This window comes from Petaurus breviceps, unplaced genomic scaffold (genome assembly GCF_028583685.1).
Source record: "Petaurus breviceps papuanus isolate PSGF00001 unplaced genomic scaffold, PetGlider_PUasm1.0 90879, whole genome shotgun sequence".
NCBI lineage: Eukaryota > Metazoa > Chordata > Mammalia > Diprotodontia > Petauridae > Petaurus > Petaurus breviceps.
In genome coordinates this window covers 3,238,512-3,256,560 of record NW_027187368.1, presented here as the reverse complement: position 1 = coordinate 3,256,560, position 18,049 = coordinate 3,238,512, and the positions used below count along the sequence as shown (strand labels likewise).

General features: G+C 41.8%; 1 protein-coding gene across 5 annotated transcripts in view; it reads left to right on the top strand.

Annotated features, from left to right (window-relative positions):
• The window catches only part of GSN (gelsolin), a 74,620-nt gene extending 64,028 nt beyond the window's left edge, over positions 1 to 10,592 (top strand). For all 5 annotated transcript variants that reach the window (XM_069073791.1, XM_069073792.1, XM_069073789.1 and 2 more), the window contains exons 12-17: positions 393 to 563; positions 2,012 to 2,186; positions 4,301 to 4,425; positions 6,029 to 6,106; positions 6,770 to 6,830; positions 10,215 to 10,592. In XM_069073791.1, coding sequence (XP_068929892.1) covers positions 393 to 563; positions 2,012 to 2,186; positions 4,301 to 4,425; positions 6,029 to 6,106; positions 6,770 to 6,830; positions 10,215 to 10,384 — 780 coding nt within the window. In that variant the 3' untranslated portion in view covers positions 10,385 to 10,592. The remainder of the gene's footprint in view (positions 1 to 392; positions 564 to 2,011; positions 2,187 to 4,300; positions 4,426 to 6,028; positions 6,107 to 6,769; positions 6,831 to 10,214) is intronic.
• The last annotated feature ends 7,457 nt before the right edge of the window (positions 10,593 to 18,049 follow it).

The following is an 18,049-nucleotide window of genomic DNA, read 5'->3' as shown; positions in this document are numbered from 1 at the left end:
CACATATATGTACACACACAATAGCGTTTTACACATACACTGTGTGCATATTCTGTGAAATGTGTATGCATATATATATATACATGTTTCTAGCCCCTACCATGCATTGCACATTTAAGACAGCATACATATGTAGATGTGTATGCACACATATTATATGCCTATATTAGCAGACACAAGCATATCCATATCATAGAATTCATGTCACATATATGTAGACACATACAACCCCTGCACAGACATACCTTTTTACTTTCCCTGAGTTTGGTGGGGGAAAGTCTAGAGGATCTTATGGGGGGAAGAATAGAATGACATCCCCCAACTCCCATCTGCACCACGGGCCTCTCTTCTCACTGCTGGTCTGACACCCTATCTTCACTACCTTTTTCTAGAGCCGAGTTGTGCAGGGCAAGGAACCTGCCCACCTGATGAGCCTATTTGGCGGTAAGCCTATGATCATCTACAAAGGCGGCACCTCCAGAGAGGGTGGGCAGACGGTCCCCGCCAGCACCCGCCTCTTCCAGGTCCGCTCCAGCAGCTCTGGAGCCACCAGGGCCGTGGAGGTAACTCCCACATCTTCTCCTAGCCTGGGGTCGAAAGCAGGCACAGGGGATCACACTGAGAGCCTATGCAATGAGACTCTGACCTGCTGTGGGTGAGACTTTGAAATCACTGCAGGAATGGAAAGCAGAACTGGTCATCCCTGAAACCTTAAGGCCCAGCTAGTTCTGAGGAAGAGGTGAACATCTAAATCCTCCCTTTCGTGTAAGCAGGAGGAACTCCACTGAGAGCCAGGTTACCACAAGGTTATAAGAGGTAGTGGAGGGGCGGCCAGGTAGCACAGCGAGTAAGAGCACCGGCCCCAGAGTCAGGATGACCTGGGATTGAATCCAGGCTCAGACACTTAGCACCCACCCAGAAACACCTGGCCGTGTAACCTTGAGCAAGTTACTTAACCCCATTTGCTTAGGGGAAGCCAGGTGGCGCAATGAGTAAGAGTGCAGGCCCCAGAGTCGGGAGACCTGGGATCGAATCTGAGCTCAGATACTTAGCACCACACCCAGAAAAAACTGGCCATGTAACCTTGAGCAAGTTACTTAACCCCAATTGCTTCAAAAAAAAAAGAAAAAAAGGTAGTGGAAAGGACAAGGGATTTTGAGTCCAGAGACCTGAACTCCAACAATACCCCAACTGTTTGACCTTGCACAAGACACTTCACTTTGCTGGGTCTCAGGCTCCTCATCCGCAAAATGGGGACCATATCTTTACTCTCTGTTTAATAGGGTTATTATAAGAAAACCTGTTGTTAAAACTACTGTGTCAGGATCAGCATCCTCGAGCATGAACCTGACCTGAGCTTGTGTTGGGAGGCTCTGGCCAGGTCATATGGTCTGGACCTTCAGGCTGCTCCCAGATGCCTCTTAAGGCATCCCTTCCAACAATGAATTTTATGATTCTACTCTTCTCCCTTCCAGAAGTAAGGCAAATCCCAAAGGAACAGAACAGAGGGAGGTGACCAGGGAACCAGCCTCAGTGTCAATGATGATGAATCCTCATTCAGAATAGGAGAAGAATCCCTTGATTATTCATACAGAGTGGGAGACTTGTGTCCTGATAGAGAGGATCATGGGATTTTAGAGCTAAAAGACACCTTGTAGATCCTCTAATTCAGTTTTTTCATTTCCTAGATGAGGAAACGCGGGCCCAGGGATCACAAAGGTGGCAAGTGGCTGAACTGAGATGGAATACCAGTCCTCTCATTTCTAATCCACAATACTTTCCTGCCTCTCTAATGTTATTGTTTCAGCCCTAGTTTTGTAAATATTCTAATGGTTGTCTAATTCATCCTCTTGGGCCTCGAAGAACTTGCTTTGTCTAATGTTTTATAACTCTTTCCCCTCACTGAGTGGGGCTTGTGGGGGAAGCACCTGGGGGCTTTAGGATGGTTTTTATTCTGGTTATTAATACATGGAATGATTTCCTTGGGGGGTTCCCCACACTTTTCCACCAGGTGAACCCAACTGCAAGTGAGCTGAACTCCAATGATGCCTTTGTCTTGAAAACTCCATCATCTGCTTATCTCTGGGTGGGTGAAGGAGCCAGCAACACAGAGAAATCTGGGGCACAGGAACTGCTGAACGTGCTGAAGGCTCGGCCTGTACAAGTGGCTGAGGGCAGTGAGCCAGGTAGGGACGGTGAGGGGTAATTGAAGAGTGCTTACATCTCACCTTCGATGAGCTGTCCTGCTCTGGCACATTGCAGACCTAGTGCTGAGGGAGAGGACAGTCTTGGGTACAGACACTCCTGGCTTAGCCAGCAGGGTTAACTAGCCCTTTACAATTCACTGACTTACCCCTTATTCCAGCCAGGGAAGGGAGGGTCCTCTAGAGTCCATTTTATCCCTTCCTCTGTCTCCAGAATAAACTTTGGCGAATGACTACAGTGGGCTCAGCCCTGCTGTAGGTGCTTTGAGGACTACAAGAAGAGATGGCAAGAGTCCCTGCCCACAGGCAGCTTACAGCCTAGTTGGGAGGCAGACTTAGTACAGTACCTGGCATGCAGGAGGCACTTAATAAGTGCTTATTGACTGATAATTCACATGAAACAGCATGTGTGGTGTGGTGCAGTAGTATCACAAGAGACCTGAATTCAAATCTTGGCTCTGACTTTTACTAGGTGCCAGATTGTAGGCAAATGACAACCTCTCAGAGCTTCGAACTGCATCTTTAAAATGGGAAATGTTTGCACCTGAACTCAACAGAGCAGTTGTAAAGAAAATTCTTTGAATAATTATAATCACCAAAGAAATGTGAATTTTAATGTGCTGGGTCTTCAGTGAGTGCCACAAGACTTAAGTGTTGTAGGAATCTGGAGGTGGGAAAGAGATCAGCTTGGGTTGCAGTGATCAGGGAATGTCTGTTGGAGGAAGTGAGACCCCATCTGGGCCTTGAAGCCTGGGTGAGATTCGGATAGGTTGGAGAAGAGGAAGTACAGGATATCCCAAGGCTCTCCTTAGTGAGAAGATTGTCTTGTACAAAGGGGATAGTGGTAGAAGGCCTTCCTCTTTAAAAAAAAAAACATGTTCTTTTTTCAATTAACAAGCAAGTATTTTCCTTTTCCCTCTTTCTTCCTAATAAAAAAGTTAAAGGAAATAAAAAACCCTTGTAATGCATAGTTAAGCTAAATAAATCCCCACATTGACCATATTCAAACATATGTATCTCATTCTGTACTTTGAGTCCAGTCAGTCTGTAAGGAAGTGGGCAGCATTTTCATCATCAGTCCTCTGAAATGGCAGTTATTCATTGTGTTAGAGTTCTTAATTCTTCCAAAGTTGATGGTCTTTATAGTGTTATTGAGTAAATTCTTATGATTCTACTCATTTCATACAAGTTTTCCCAAATTTGTTTAAAATTGTGCCTTTTGTCATTTCCTATGATTTATTAATAGTGCATTACATTCATATACCTAAGAGTGTGCTAGTAAATGGTTAATAATAGATTCTCTGAAAAAAGGGCCCACAACATACTTTTAAGTTTAATATGAATCATTAACATTTTTATTCATTACTTACTTAAATCTAGACAATCAACAACAACAAGCAAGCCCTCATTTGTAGCCTTTGTAAATGTCTGGGGCATAAATTTTCTTTTTTTTTTTTTTAAAGCAATCAGGGTTAAGTAACTTGCCCAAGGTTACGCGGCCAGTTATTTCTGGGTGTGGTGCTGAGTATCTGAGCCCGGATTTGAACCCCAGGTCATCCCGACACTGGAGCTGGTGCTGTTACTCGCTGAGCCACCTGGCCGCCCCAGGCATAAATTTTCACACTGAAAATTTAGTAATTTGGTCTTTCTATCAGTTGGAGGCAGCTTGTAGCCCCAACACTTTATTGCTTATACCATAATCTCTTCAACCATTTCCCAATTTCTGGGCAACCCCTCAGTTTCCAATTCTTTGCCATCACAAAAGACTTGCTATAAATATTCTTGTACATATGAGTGCTTTTTTTCTGATCTCTTTGAGGTGCAGGCCTAGTAGCAGTATTGTTGGGTCAGGGCTATTCACCATTTAGTAACTTCTAGGGGCATAGTTAAGAAGCTTTTTTTTTTTTTGGCCTCAGTAAGAAAGACAAGAATTACTGGGATTGTGTTTGTGTGAAAAGGGAGGCATAGGGAACAGTTGGTTTGACCAGTGGAGTAAAAATTCTTCCCTCAGGACTAATGAACCCCAAATCTGGTGAAATATGTTCACAGAGGAAGCCAAGAAGACAGCAGCCATTTGTATGTTTACCCCCTCACAGATAGCTTCTGGGAAGCCCTGGGTGGGAAGGCCGCATACCGTACATCTCCACGTCTGAAGGACAAGAAGATGGATGCCCACCCACCTCGTCTCTTTGCCTGCTCCAACAAGATTGGCCGCTTTGTGGTGAGTTCAAGGAAAGAGGCCTCAAGCCATCTCCCTCTCTCTGCTTTTGCCTCTCAGAGAAAGGACCAAGAGTGTGGGGCCAGTTTGGATCCTAGACATATGAAATTAATTTGATCAAATTTACACAAGTGATGTTTTCCCCTGTATAGGCAGAGGATGCAGTGGGTGTTTGTGTGGGGAGTCTCCCCTGCATTTTCATCATCTGAGACAAATTCATGGGACAAAAGTAGACCTGTCCTTTCTTAGTTATGTGATCCTTGAGGAGACCGTTAAAACCTCTCTGTGTACAGTAGGAGCAAAAATACTTATTTTGGTTGATTTGGGTATAAAATCATTGCATCAGTATGATTCTTGTTGATATAAGTAGCCTTATAGTGATGGAAATCAAAACCCTGGGGACATAAGGAGATCCCTGATGACAGGAGGGACTGTCTTCTGCATGGCCACTAAAACATAATAGAGTGAAAGGTATACTTGGCATAGTGGACTGAGAGCTGGCCTCAGGGAGACACCGATTATAAATCCTGTCTTAACCTCTTAGTGCCCTGGGCAAATTTCTAAGCCTGTAAATTGGAGTTCCACTGAAGTTATAGGTCCATGCCAAAAACAAACTGAAAACACAGATACAGTAGATTGATTCCCAATGGTGAGGATATTGGTGACTCTTTGCACTTGCTGAGGTAACTTGCTTTATGTGGGTGTGTGGTACCACCCACATCGGCTCTGACTTCTCTCCCAACATTACATGGCACCCTTGGTAGCTAGGTATCAGAGCTTGGTTTGAGTACAAATCCTACTTCAAATACTTCAAAAACCTGAGCAAGTCACTTAACCTCTTACAGTCTCCGTTTCCTTATCTGTAAAATGGGAGTAATCCTGGCACCTATCTCCTAGGATTGTTGTGAAGATCAAATCAGATAACATATGTAAAGTGTATGTAATGTACAAACCTTTAAACACTCTGTTAGTGCTAGTTATCATTAGTAATGAGTCATAACACTGAAGGGATTGATGCCATTCAAAAAAATTGAAAGGTTTCATTGCTGCCCTTGGCAGTATATTCCAGCATGATGCACCCTCGACAGCTGGGAAGGCCTTTCCACCATTTGAAGCCTTGATATCTTGCTCCGAGTGGGGAGGGAGACCTGCTTTCACTATGCTGCCATGGGAAAGGCTACCCCAGGGAAGTTACTGAAGGCACTCCTTATGCCCACCTGACCTGAATACTCATCTGTTTGGGGAGGGAGAGATGGGACGTCACTTCTCAGACTGGACCAAACTGGGAGCCTCCTCCCACCAACTGTTTAGCAAAGGAAGGAGTATGGGTCAGCAGCTACAGGTTGTGGGAAAATCCCTGGACTAGGAGTGAGAAATTCTTGAGTTTTGTCCTGGTTCCACCATTTTACTGTCTTGATGTTGTTACTCAAATAATTTAATATCACTGAGGACTTAGCCTCCTTATTTAGAAGGTGGAGATTTTGCCCTATAGTGCTTATAGCATATGAATATCTTTAGATGATTCTGAATAGCTAGAGCCTGGAAAAGGGAAGGGATTTCTTTTTTTTTCTCTTTTCTTTCATTAATCCTTCCTGCTTTTTTCCAGATTGAAGAGGTTCCTGGGGAATTTATGCAAGAAGATCTGGCTACAGATGATGTCATGCTCTTGGATACCTGGGATCAGGTCTGAAAGATGGGGGGAGGAGAAGAGAGGGAAGAGAGATAGAAGAAAAGCTAGCTTAGCTACCTGGGCCCCATCCTTCCCAAAGGGAAATACTTAATTGCCTGGGAGAGGCCATAGCAAATGAAGTGTACTCTCCCCTCCCCCCAGCCCAGGTTAGTTTAAGGACGAGGTGAGATTTAACTTTCCGCTACCCGGCCTCCTGGGAGGTCCTTGCTCTGTGTCCTTTGGACAAGGCTATATAGTAACTGTCTCTGGGCTCTCATGATGCTCTGTTCTTCTGGAGGTAGGCTTGTGTGGGGAGGAGCAGGAGGGTTAGACAGCTTCCTAACTACTGAAGAACTACACATACTAGTAGCACCCTTCCAGTTTTTGCAGATGCAGACTGCCTTGTCCTAGGGGCAGCTCTGCAAGCTGCATTCCTACCTTCCTTTTTGTGGCAGAACCTTCAGCTATTTCTTTCACACACTAGACAGCCTAAGGGACCCCACTTGAAATAGGGCCTTAGAGCCATCTATACTTCCAGGACCAAGGACTCAGCCAAGACCCAAAGGACAAAGGAAAGTGATATTTGAAAGGATAGTATCTACCCTCCCTCATCAGCTCTAGCCTTAGTGGCTGCCTTTCCCTGTGCATAACTCGTCTTCCTTCGTGTTGAATGTACAGGTATATGTCTGGGTTGGAAAGGACTCTCAAGAAGAGGAAAAGACAGAAGCCTTAGCATCTGGTAAGTTCCTGCTACTTTCTGTCTATTTTGATGTGGTTCAGCAGGAAGTGAGATGGGAAGCAGGCTGGGGTGGAGGAGGCTGGAGGTTGGGTCTCCTGGGTGTGTAAGGCTCATTTTCTGGGACCCAAAGTTTCTTTATAAGTAACTATTGCGATTTAGATCCTCCTCCTATAGATTCACTGTCTTCTCCATTCAAAGAAGAACGTAGTGGGAGGGACAGCTAGGTCACACAGTGAATAGAGCACCTGCCCCGGAGTTAGGAGGACCTGAGTTCAAATCTGGCCTCAGATACTAAACACTTACTAGCTGTGTGACCTTGGGTAAGTCACTTAACCCCAATTGCCCTGCCTTCCCCCTCAAAAAAGAAAAAGAAAGTAGTGGGGAAAGCATTGGCCTGAGTGAGGACGAGGAGGCCTGGGTTCCAGTCCTGGCTGCCACCTTCTAGTAGACCCTCGAGCAAACCCCTGCTCCTTTTGGATTTTAGTTCCCTCTGATGGAAAAAAGAGGATGTTAGAATACTGGAGAGTTTCTAAGGTCCCCTTCCATCTTGAACATTCCATGTTCTATGTTAGAACATTCTGAATTTTATGTCCTAGCATAGCTCACAGAGACAGTGTATATAAAATGCTTTGTCAACCTTAAAGTGACATGCCTGGCAGTTCTTATTGCTGTTAGATTCTAAGGTCCCTTCCAGCTATAATAATTTATGTCCTATTGCACCTTCCAGTCTAAACATCCTTTTATCCCATGAAACAAAATGGCAATGATGTGGAGAAGCACAACATCCGGGTTGGAAGGTACCCCAGGGATCATTCAGTCCAGCCCATGCCTAGACATGGAGCTCTTCTACTGTGTCTCTGACGAGGGGTCAGACTTCCCCACTGCTGTTAATGAAGATGCCACTGCCTCCTGGGCCTGCCCACTTTTGGACACTGCAATTGTTTAAGAGAATTTTCCTTAAATCCAAGTGAAAGCTGCCTCTTTGCAGCTTTCATTCTCTGCTTCTAGTTCTTCCCTTGGAGGCCAAGCAGAATGAGCCTCATCTCCCTTTCCCATGATGGTCCTTGGGATACTTGGACATGGCAATCATTCCCCCTTTTCTCCTCCCCAAGTCTTTGCTTCTCCAGGCTAAACATCTCCAGTTCCTTCAAGTGGTTTTTACATGGAAAGGTCTCTGGTCCCCATTTGAGAGGCACTCTAGTTGTTTTTTTTTTTTTCAGATTTGAAAATTTTAATTAATTAATTTTTAGTTTGCAACATTCAGTTCCACAAGCTTTTGAATTCGAAATTTTCTCCCACTCTCCAAGATGACACGCAATCTGATACAGGCTCTACATATACATTCACATTAAACATATTTTCACATTAGTCATGTTGCAAAGAAGAATTATAACCAATGGAGTGAACCATGAGAAAGAAGAAACAAAACAAAAAAAGAGAACAATAGTATGCTTCAGTCTGCATTCAGACTCCATAATTCTTCCTCTGGATGTGGATAGCATTTTCCATCATGAGCCATATGGAGTAGTCTTAGAACCTTGCATTGCTGAGAAGAGCCAAGTCTATCAAAGTTAGTCATTGAACAATGTGGCTGTAACTGTGTACAATGTTCTACTGGTTCTTTTCACCTCACTCAGCATCAGTTCATATAAGTCTTTCCAGGTTTCTCTGAAGTCTGCCTGCTCATCATTTCTTATAGCACGATAGTATTCTGTTACATTCATATACCACAACTTTTTCAGTCATTCCCCAATTGATGGGCATCCCCTCAATTTCCAGTTCTTTGCCACCACAAAAAGAGCTACTATAAATAATTTTGTATATGTGGGTCCTTTTCCCATTTGTATGATCTCTTTGGGATACAACCCTAGAAGTGGGCATTCTAGTTTTTTAATGTCTTTCTTAAAACATGGCATCCAGAACTACATCTTGTACTCTAGATATGGTGTGATTAGGGCAGATAGCAGGGAGGACTATCACATGCTGAGTTTTAAACTCGCTGCCTTTGTGAATGCAGTCCAATATGGTATTTGCCAGTTTGGCTGCCATGTTCACTCATGCACAGCCTTCTGGGATATCTCCCTAGAGATCTCCCTCCAGGATGGCCTTGATATACTATTGGCTACTTTTTAGGCCCAACCATTTCCTTAGTTCATAATCCACTTAACTAATATTGTCATCTCGCCCACATCTTTCCATCTTGTTTATGAGATAATCCTGAGAGACTGTGTCAAATGTTTTGATCAAATCTAGGTATACTGTGCCTACGACATTTTCCTGATCTAGTCTAGTAAAAATATCAAAAAAGAAAATTAGATTGGTCTGCCATGACTTGTTCTTAAAGCTATGTTGGGTCTCAGGGATCACTATTCCCCTTTATAAATACTCAAACCCATCTTTTATCATATATTCTACATCTTTTGCCCAGGATATCATGTAGCTTGTTTATATTACTCTTCAGTTAGGGTGGCTAGGTGGTGCAGTGGATAAAGGGCTGAGCCTGGAGTCAGGAAGACCTGAATTCAAATCTAGCCTCAGATACTTACTAGCTGAGTGACCCTGGGTAAGCCACTTAACTCTGTTTGCCTCAGTTTCCTCATCTGTAAAATGAGCTGGAGAAGGAAATGGCAAACCACTTTAGTATCTTTGCCAAGAAAACCCAAAATGGTATCACAAAAAGTCAGGCATGACTGACATAAGCAAACAACTCTTCAATTACTTATCCTTGCTTTCATCTTCTATGCATGCCTTTAAAAAAGTCTAATTTGGCTGATGACTTCTCCTTGTACCCACATGTGCCTCTTTAGGCATCTCCTGCTTTCCTTTCTTATTATTTGAATTTTTGTCATCAGAATTTTATTAAGAGCATTCCATCAAATTGTTTGCCTTCTCAAGGAAGGAGAGGGATAGGAGAGAGGAAAAGAACTTGGAACTCAAACCTATAAAAAAATAAATGATGATATATTTTTTACATATCATTTATATACAATTACATACAATTAGGAAGTAGTTAAAATAAATTTTAAAAAATACATATTTTTAAAAGGGTATTCCATCCAGGAGGGCTGACTTTCCCTTTAGAATCTCAGGGCTTAGAATTTTGTCATTTCTCTGATCTCTTTGAAATCTGCTCTTCCAAATCTGGTGTGCCCATCAGACTTTGTCCGGGCTTTCTTTCTCTATCATGAATTCTCTTAATAAAGATTAGTCACTTCTTCCCAAAATTTTCATCATTTCTATTTTAGCAACAAGCCCACAGGCAATTGAACACAAGCTATATGTCATCATTTGCCAACTTCTGTCCCAAAAGGCCATCGGCAAAGGAGGATGGATATATTAATAACCCTTGGGTTTTTGTTTCCCTCTCTGTGTGTCTTTCTGCAGCTAAGCGGTATATTGAAACTGATCCTGCAAACCGGGATCGTCGAACACCCATCACGATTGTGAAGCAAGGCTTTGAGCCACCCTCATTCATGGGTTGGTTCCTTGGCTGGGACAACAGCTACTGGGATGTGGACCCATTGGACAGGGCCATGGCTGAGCTGGACGTCTGAGGAGCATAAGCCCTACCTGTTCTGGTGCCTTTGATAGCTGCCTATCCAGTTTTCAAAGAGACTGACTCATGGCAGTTTTTTCCTCTTTTTTTGGTGTTTTTGTTTTTTTACAGTAGCCTAATAGTTGTGCAATAATTGAACATATCCTAATCTCTGTGCTCTGGAGATTTCACATAATAAAGCTTATATGGGACATGTAACAAAACAACCCAATGTTTCTTTTAGTAAGAGTGAATAAAGGGCTTACTCAATTTTTTTGTATAATGGTTTGAGTAGACAAAGCTAGGTCAGTGGATTTCTTAGAACTATTGACCATTGAATTGGAAGGGACCTTAAAAAATAAAATGTTAATCAACCAACTGGTACCCATTTATTAAGGACTTAATATATGTTAGGCATTGGGCTAAGTACTGGGAATACAAATAAAAGGAATAAGAAAGACAATCTTTGCTTCAAAGAGTTTCCATTCCAGTGGGGAGAGAGGCAAACTGTTGGGGGGAGAGAGACAAAAACAAAGAATCAGTTCAAGGAGTCATGGGCTGAGCTGAGCTTGGCATAAGCATGACTAGCATGGCTGCTTCCTCCAATGAAGATTCCAAGGATAAGCTCGCCCAATCAAAGAAGGAGACTGTAGAGATGGAGGTGATGTTAATGTGAGATGGACTCTGGGGAAGAGGTCTATAAGTAATCTGGAGAGTCACAGGCTGAACAGAGTTTGGAGAGGCACTGGGGACACAAATACAAAATTAGGACAGTCCCTGCCCTCAAGTACCTTACATTCTACTTGAAGTTTAGAACATAGACTACTCAAGTTGGAAAGAACGACACAGATTGTATAGTCCAGCCCAGACATTTTACAGGGAAGGAAATGAAAGCCCAGAGAAGTTTACAACATTTAGGAAAATGTTGGAGATATGTCAATGAAACTTAAATTATCTAAAGAAAACGATTTCACTGTTTTTAAAAATGATCTTCTGCAACCTTTATCCCCCCAATTAATATGATCCACATTGGAAAGTCACTTTTATGTAAAGAAGATCCCTCCCTACCCACAGTTGGTTGCCTCATCTCTTTTTTGAAACTTTATAGTATTTTAAACTCTTCTTTCATCAGTTTGTCCAAGTGGCTTCAGGAGATCCTTGAAGACCTTGCTCACCCTTTCCTGACCTTATTTTCTAAGACCAGGGTTCAAGTCCTAGTTTTGACAGGAGCAGTGTGAACTTAGGCAAGTTATTTATTTTTTTCCCTGAGTCTCAATTGTGAAATTGGTACATAGGGAGAAAAAAAAATCATTTTGTAAGCCAGAAAATGCTACAGAAGCAGGAGCTAGCACTGTTGTGTGCCATGAATGATCTGAATGTTGAGTATTGATAGTATTTTCTTTGAATGGAAAACTTGCCCCTGGCTCCCTGAGAAAATCCCAAGAGACAACAATTAAGATCATTTGCTCTGTGGCAGGGATCAGGAAACCCAAATTCCACTGACCCACAGACTGAAATAAGGGACCACATGAAAATAAAGTGTAGCTTAACATAGGATTCTTTTTTGAAAGAAATAAAGGTAAACTTAATCTGTTTTAAAATTTAAGAACATGTGGGGGCGGCTAAGTGGTGCAGTGAGTAAAAGCACCAGTTCTGTAGTCAGGAGGACCCAAGTTCAGTTCAGGCCTCAGACACTTAACACCCACACAAAAAAACTAGCTGTGTAACCTTGGGCAAGTTACTTAACCCCAATTGCCCTCCAAAAGGCCAAAAAAAAAAAAATTTGAGAACATGAAACACAAAGCTATAAATATTCTTTTCTCACATTCACTCAAATTCAACTTTATTGCCAGTTACAAGAGAAAGAGAAGAAGAAAAGAAAGGTTGTGGAAAGGAAAGATTGTGAGTGGGAATTAAGAGATTGGGATAGAAGAGAGCTGGGAAAGAAAAACAGAATCACCAAGATTTCATGGATTATTCATCTTGCGCCACCCAGCTAGTAAATGGCAGAGTAGACTTCTAATCCAGATCGTTTTACTGCAAATCTAGCACACTTTCTAATTAGTTCAATTGTATATGAACAGGAATCCTCTTTCCTCTGATAAGTGGTCACCCAGTTTCTGCTTTAAGACTGCCAGAGACCGGCAACTCCTGACACAGCCTACTTTCTAACTTGGAGATTCTGTGAAACAGAGAAAATTCTTCCTAGTCACAAACCTCCTCAGAATCATAGTTTTAAAGCTGGATGGAAGCTAAGAGACTATATAATAATCCAATCCCCTCATTTTGCAAGTGAGGAAACTGAGTTAGTTCTAGAGAAGTGTCACATAACAAGGGGCAGAACTGAGACAACCCAGATGTCCTTGCCACACACCCAGTACTCTCTGCTTTACATTGCACTGTCTTTAATCCATTCCCCAGTAATAAGGTTGTTGATTTGCTTGCATTGGGGCCTCCTAGGGACTTGAGAAAGAGTGGCATGATTAATGAATGTGGCCACTGCCAGAAATTTGCAGGAAACCCTGATGCAGGTGAAAATACCCACTTCCTTCCTCCCCTAATTCTTGGCAATTCTTGGCATATTCGCTTGTTCATGTTGAAGGAGGGGGATCAGTGGGGCTCAGTTTCAGAGGAGCTGCCCTGTGAGAGGAAACAGCATTGAGAAACTGGGTTTCCTGTTACTCTCTGGATGTTCTCCAGTGGCTCAGCAAAAGGGAAAATATGTAATGGAAACTTATGCTCTTCACAATTTGATTTACTAAGGTGACATATTAGTTAGGTGAGTTATGCTTTCATTGGTGCTTTAGTGAGTTGTTTGACAAGATGCTGGCTGCAGTGGGCTATGGGCAGAAAGGAAATAAATGCCCTTTCTGAGACTGCAAGCTTTTTGCAGATTCTATAGTCTGAGAGGTGAAAGGGAGCTCAAAAAGGGAGCAAGCCCAACCTATCTGAAGGAGAATTGGCAGCCATATTGTGGAGTACTGGACTGGGAGTTAGACTTGGCTTCAGTCGCTGGATCTGATGCCAGCTGTGTAACTGCGGGCAAGTCGATTTCCCTAAGCCTCAGTTTTTTCATTTATAAAATGGGGATAATATTTGTGCCACTTGCCTGAACTGCTTGCCTTTGTGAGTAAAGTGCCTTTTGTTAGCCTTATAGATTTGGAAACTATGACCTACTAGAAAAATGGGAGGTAACAATAATAATGTACCAAGCACATGCTAAGTGCTTTACAAATATTATCACCTTTGGGCCTCACAACAAACCTGGGGGCAGGTGCTATTATTATCCCAATTTTATAGTTGATAAAATTGAGGTAGGTTAAGTGACTTGCTTAGTAACTACCTAAGGACTAGCTGTTGGGTGTTGGGGATTAGGGGACTGGAGCTGATAACCTTTAAGGTCCTAGCTCAAATATTCTATAGTATAATGTTTTGTGTTTTAAAATTCCTTCTGGTTCTGATATGCTTATTGTAGGGATTATAAACCAAGTAATCTGAAAAATCAGTCTATAATAATCTTCCCAGTAAAGCGTAAATTCTTTGAATGCAGGGACTGGCCTGCTTGGCATGTAGCAGGTGCTTGGTAAAATGCTTGCTGATTGATTGATACTAACCCCAAATGAGGTCACAAAGAGTTGCACACGACTAAAATGACTGAATAACAGCAAACATGTACTCCCAAAGGGAAATGGATATTTTTTGTTTGTTTGTTTTTTTAATAAAGCAATTGGGGTTAAGTAACTTGCCCAAGGTTACATGACCAGTTTTTTTGTGTGTGTGGGTGTTAAGTATCTGAGGCCTGAACTGATCCCCTCTCCTCCCAACTCTGGGACCAGCGCTCTTACTCACTGTGCCACCTAGCATCCCCTGGATGTGTTGTTTTTTTTAATGGATTTTATTCTAAAAAAAAAATGGATTTTATTGCTCTATTTGTTTTTACGTCATCTAGATTATTTCCCCGTATCCTTCTCTCTCCCTTTCCCAAAGACATCCCTTATAATAAATAATGTAAAGAAAACTAAGAAGAAAAAAATTCAGCAAAACCAATCCATACATCAAAAAGAATATGTTGGGGGCCAGGTAGCACAGCATGTAAGAGCACTGGCCCCAGTGTCAGGATGACCTGGGATTGAATCTGGGCTCAGATACTTAGCACCACACCCAGAAATAACTGACTGTGTAACCTTGAGCAAGTTACTTAACCCTGATTGCTTTAAAAAAAAAAAAAAAGAATATGTTGCTCTATGCAACATTCCTGTGGATATCGAGGTAGCCAGGTGGTGTGGTGGATAGATCCTTCTATGCTTCTCTGTATTTATCATATTGTCATTTCTTATAGAAAAGTAATATTCTATTAGTCACATGCCAAGATTTATTTGGCTATTCCCCAGTTGATGGGCATGTACTTTGTTTCCAGGTCTTCACTGGCACAAGATGTGCCACTGTAAATGTTGGTTCATATAGTCTTTCTTTTTTTGTCAATGACCTCCTTGGGGTATGGGCCTACCAGAGCAATGTTTAGGTTAAAGGGTATGTTCTTATCGGCAGAATTTCTAATTGCTTTCCCACATCCTATTGGTTATCAAGTTCTGTCTATTACATCTCTTGTATGTTTGTCCCCCCACCCCCTCCTCTGATATTGTGTCACCCTAGTCCAGGCCCTTCTCATCTCCTGCATGCCTAGACTGATGCAATAGACTTCTAGTTGGTCAATATATCACAAACTTCTCTCCACTCCAGTCTCTCCTCCACTCAGCTGTCAAATGCTCTTCTTAAAGTGCAAGTCTGACTGTGTCACCCTGCCCCCCATTCAATAAACTCTTGTGGCTCCCTGATACCTCCAATATCAAATATAAAATTCTATTTGGCTTTTGATGTCCCTCGTGTCTAACTGCAGCCTACCTTTCCAGTCTTTATATGCTTTATTCCCCTACATATACTCTATAATTAAGTGGAACCTGGCCTCCTTCTTGTTATTGTTTTGACAATTCGATTTTTTAAATTTTTTTCATATATATGCAATTTTATTTTAAACTTAAATACAAAATAAAAGAAAAAATTGCCATGTGCATAGCAGAACATAAGAGGGGATTCACATATAAAACAAATTTCCATTAAAAAAACCTATATAATAAATACTACACATTGTTTTCAAAGCTGTCCAGCTTTTCTTTGCTTCCTTGTAGGTTTTCTTTTGTTCTTTTCTGTGCACTTTTTTACTTTATTTTTTCCCTCTCCTCCCCTACCCACCTCCAAGAAGGCTACAATTAAGCTCAGATACACAAACACACACACATAAACATGCACATATATACACATATATGTAAGACTGAACTATGCTTATTTCCACTTGTCATCTGTTTCTCTGAAGGTGGATGGCATCTTCCTTTATAAGTCTGCCTCCCTGTTTTTTGAATAAAACTCTAGACATTTTCAAAGGCTGTGCCTCATGCCTGAAATTTGCTCCTTAACTCTTCCTTCTGGCTTCCCTGACTTCTTTCAAGTCTCAACTATAATCCCACCTTCTACAAGAATTCTTTTCCAATGCCCCTTCAATGCTACTGCCTTCACTCTGAGAGCAAGCCCAATTCATCCTTTCTGAATCTTGTTCATACATAGTTATTTGTGGATTGTCTTCCCCATTAGACTGTGAACTTCCTTAAGAGCAAAGACTGTTTTTGCCTTTTTTTCTATTTTCAGAGCTTAGCAGAGTGCCTGGTACATAGCTAGCACTTAGCAAATACCTGTCAACTTGTCACCATGATTTACAAAACGGTTACATTAATTCATAGCTCTACCAACATTTCATTAGAGAGTCTGTCTTTCTTTCCATAAACGGCTTCTTTTCATTCCTTAGGGGAGGATGGTTCTTTTTTTTTTTTTTGGATGGAAACATTTTGATTAATTTATTTATTTTTAGTTTTCAACATTCATTTCCACAGGATTTTGAGTTCCAAACTTTCTCCTCTTCTCTCCCCTCCCCATCACCCCAAGACAGCATGCATTCTGATTTCCCCTTCCCCCAGTCTGCTCTCCCTTCTATCACCCCCACCCCCCTTTTCCCTTTCCCCCTTACTTTCTTGTAGGGCAAGATAGATTTCTATACCCCATTGCCTGTATATATCTTACTTCCCAGTTGCATATAAAAAAAAAAATTTAACAGTTGTTTTTAAAACTTTGAGTTCCAAATTCTTCCCTTTCCACCCACCCTCATTGGGAAAGCAAGCAATTCAATATGGGTTATACATGTGTAGTTATGCAAAACACTTCCATAATAGTCACGCTATGAAAGACTAACTATATTTCCCTCCAAGATGGTTCTTTCAGACAGAGCTTGAAACTGAGTCAGCTGTTTGATTAAGTCCTCCAATTTTGTCTACCTCCGTCTTTTGTCATTGCATATTCAACAGGTGAGAGGAAACCTCAGGGGTGTTTTACTTTGCAGTTCTTTTATTATTAGAGATTTGGAACATTTGGAAAGACATATATTAACAGTTAATTAGCATTTAATAGGAGAGAGCTAGAGAATTTTGCTCTGCTCTCAGGCGTTTCACATTTTAACAGTGAACTCTTGGAAACAAGATCTCAGTTCAAAGGAGTGACTCTAAAGAAAGGAATTATAGGCCAAGGTAGGAGAGGAGGGCAGTGCCAGGGGTAAGCCAATAGGGAGGATATTTTCAGCACAGAGGCCTTCCAAGAGCATAGGGAGTCCTGCTAAATGAGCTATGGCATAGGGTTGTCTGCTTCTAGCAGGAAAAGAAAAGAGAGGGAGAACAGGGCAAGACTGGACTCTCTTGGGAAAGTGACTAAGCTTTTTTTCTAAATTTGGCTTCTTTCCATTTCTTAGAAGAGGGTTTTCCAATAGTGCTTGAAATTGATCAAGCTGTGTGTGGGTAGGTTATTTTCCCCTCTTTAGTTAATTGTGGCCTTCATAATAAGAGCTAACATTTTATATTCAAAGTTTGCGAAGTACTTTACAAATACTCTCATTTTATCTTCACAACAACCCTGGGAAGTAGGTGTTATCTCTGTTTTATTTATGAGGAACCAAGGCAAACAGAGATTATATGACTTCCTTAGGGTTACACAGTTGGTGGCCAAGGCCACATTTGAACTTCCAGACTCAAGGCCTGGTGTTCTATCTATCCCCTGTGCCAGTTAGCTGCCTTTATCCTAATAACTCTGCCCTGAGGTCCCTTTAAGGTCTAAATTCTTTGTTTCAACATTTTATATTTGGAGATCGAGCTCAGACATTCTATAAACACCAGGGAAAACAATATGAATGAGACCAAGAAAGTGTATTTAGGGAATAAAGAGATAAAATAGTGAAAAAGAATTTATTACATATAACTATGTGCCAAACACTGTACTAAGCTCCGAAGATATAAATGGAAAAGTGGGTGACATTTCTGTCTCTTGGTATATACATTTTTTCTGTCTTGTTCCCCTTTTCCACAATTTATCCACGCCTTCTCATCACATGGTGGGACTAGAATTATGGGAAAACATTGAGGCCATGCAATGAGGATCAAGTGAAGGAAATGGGCACGTGGATCCTGCAGAACAGAAGGCTCAGGAGGCGTGATCGTTGCCCAAATACTTAGGGAACTTGTGTGGAGACGGGATTAGATTTGTTCTATGGGGCCTCAGAGAATAGAACCAGGAGCAATGGGTAGAAGTCAGA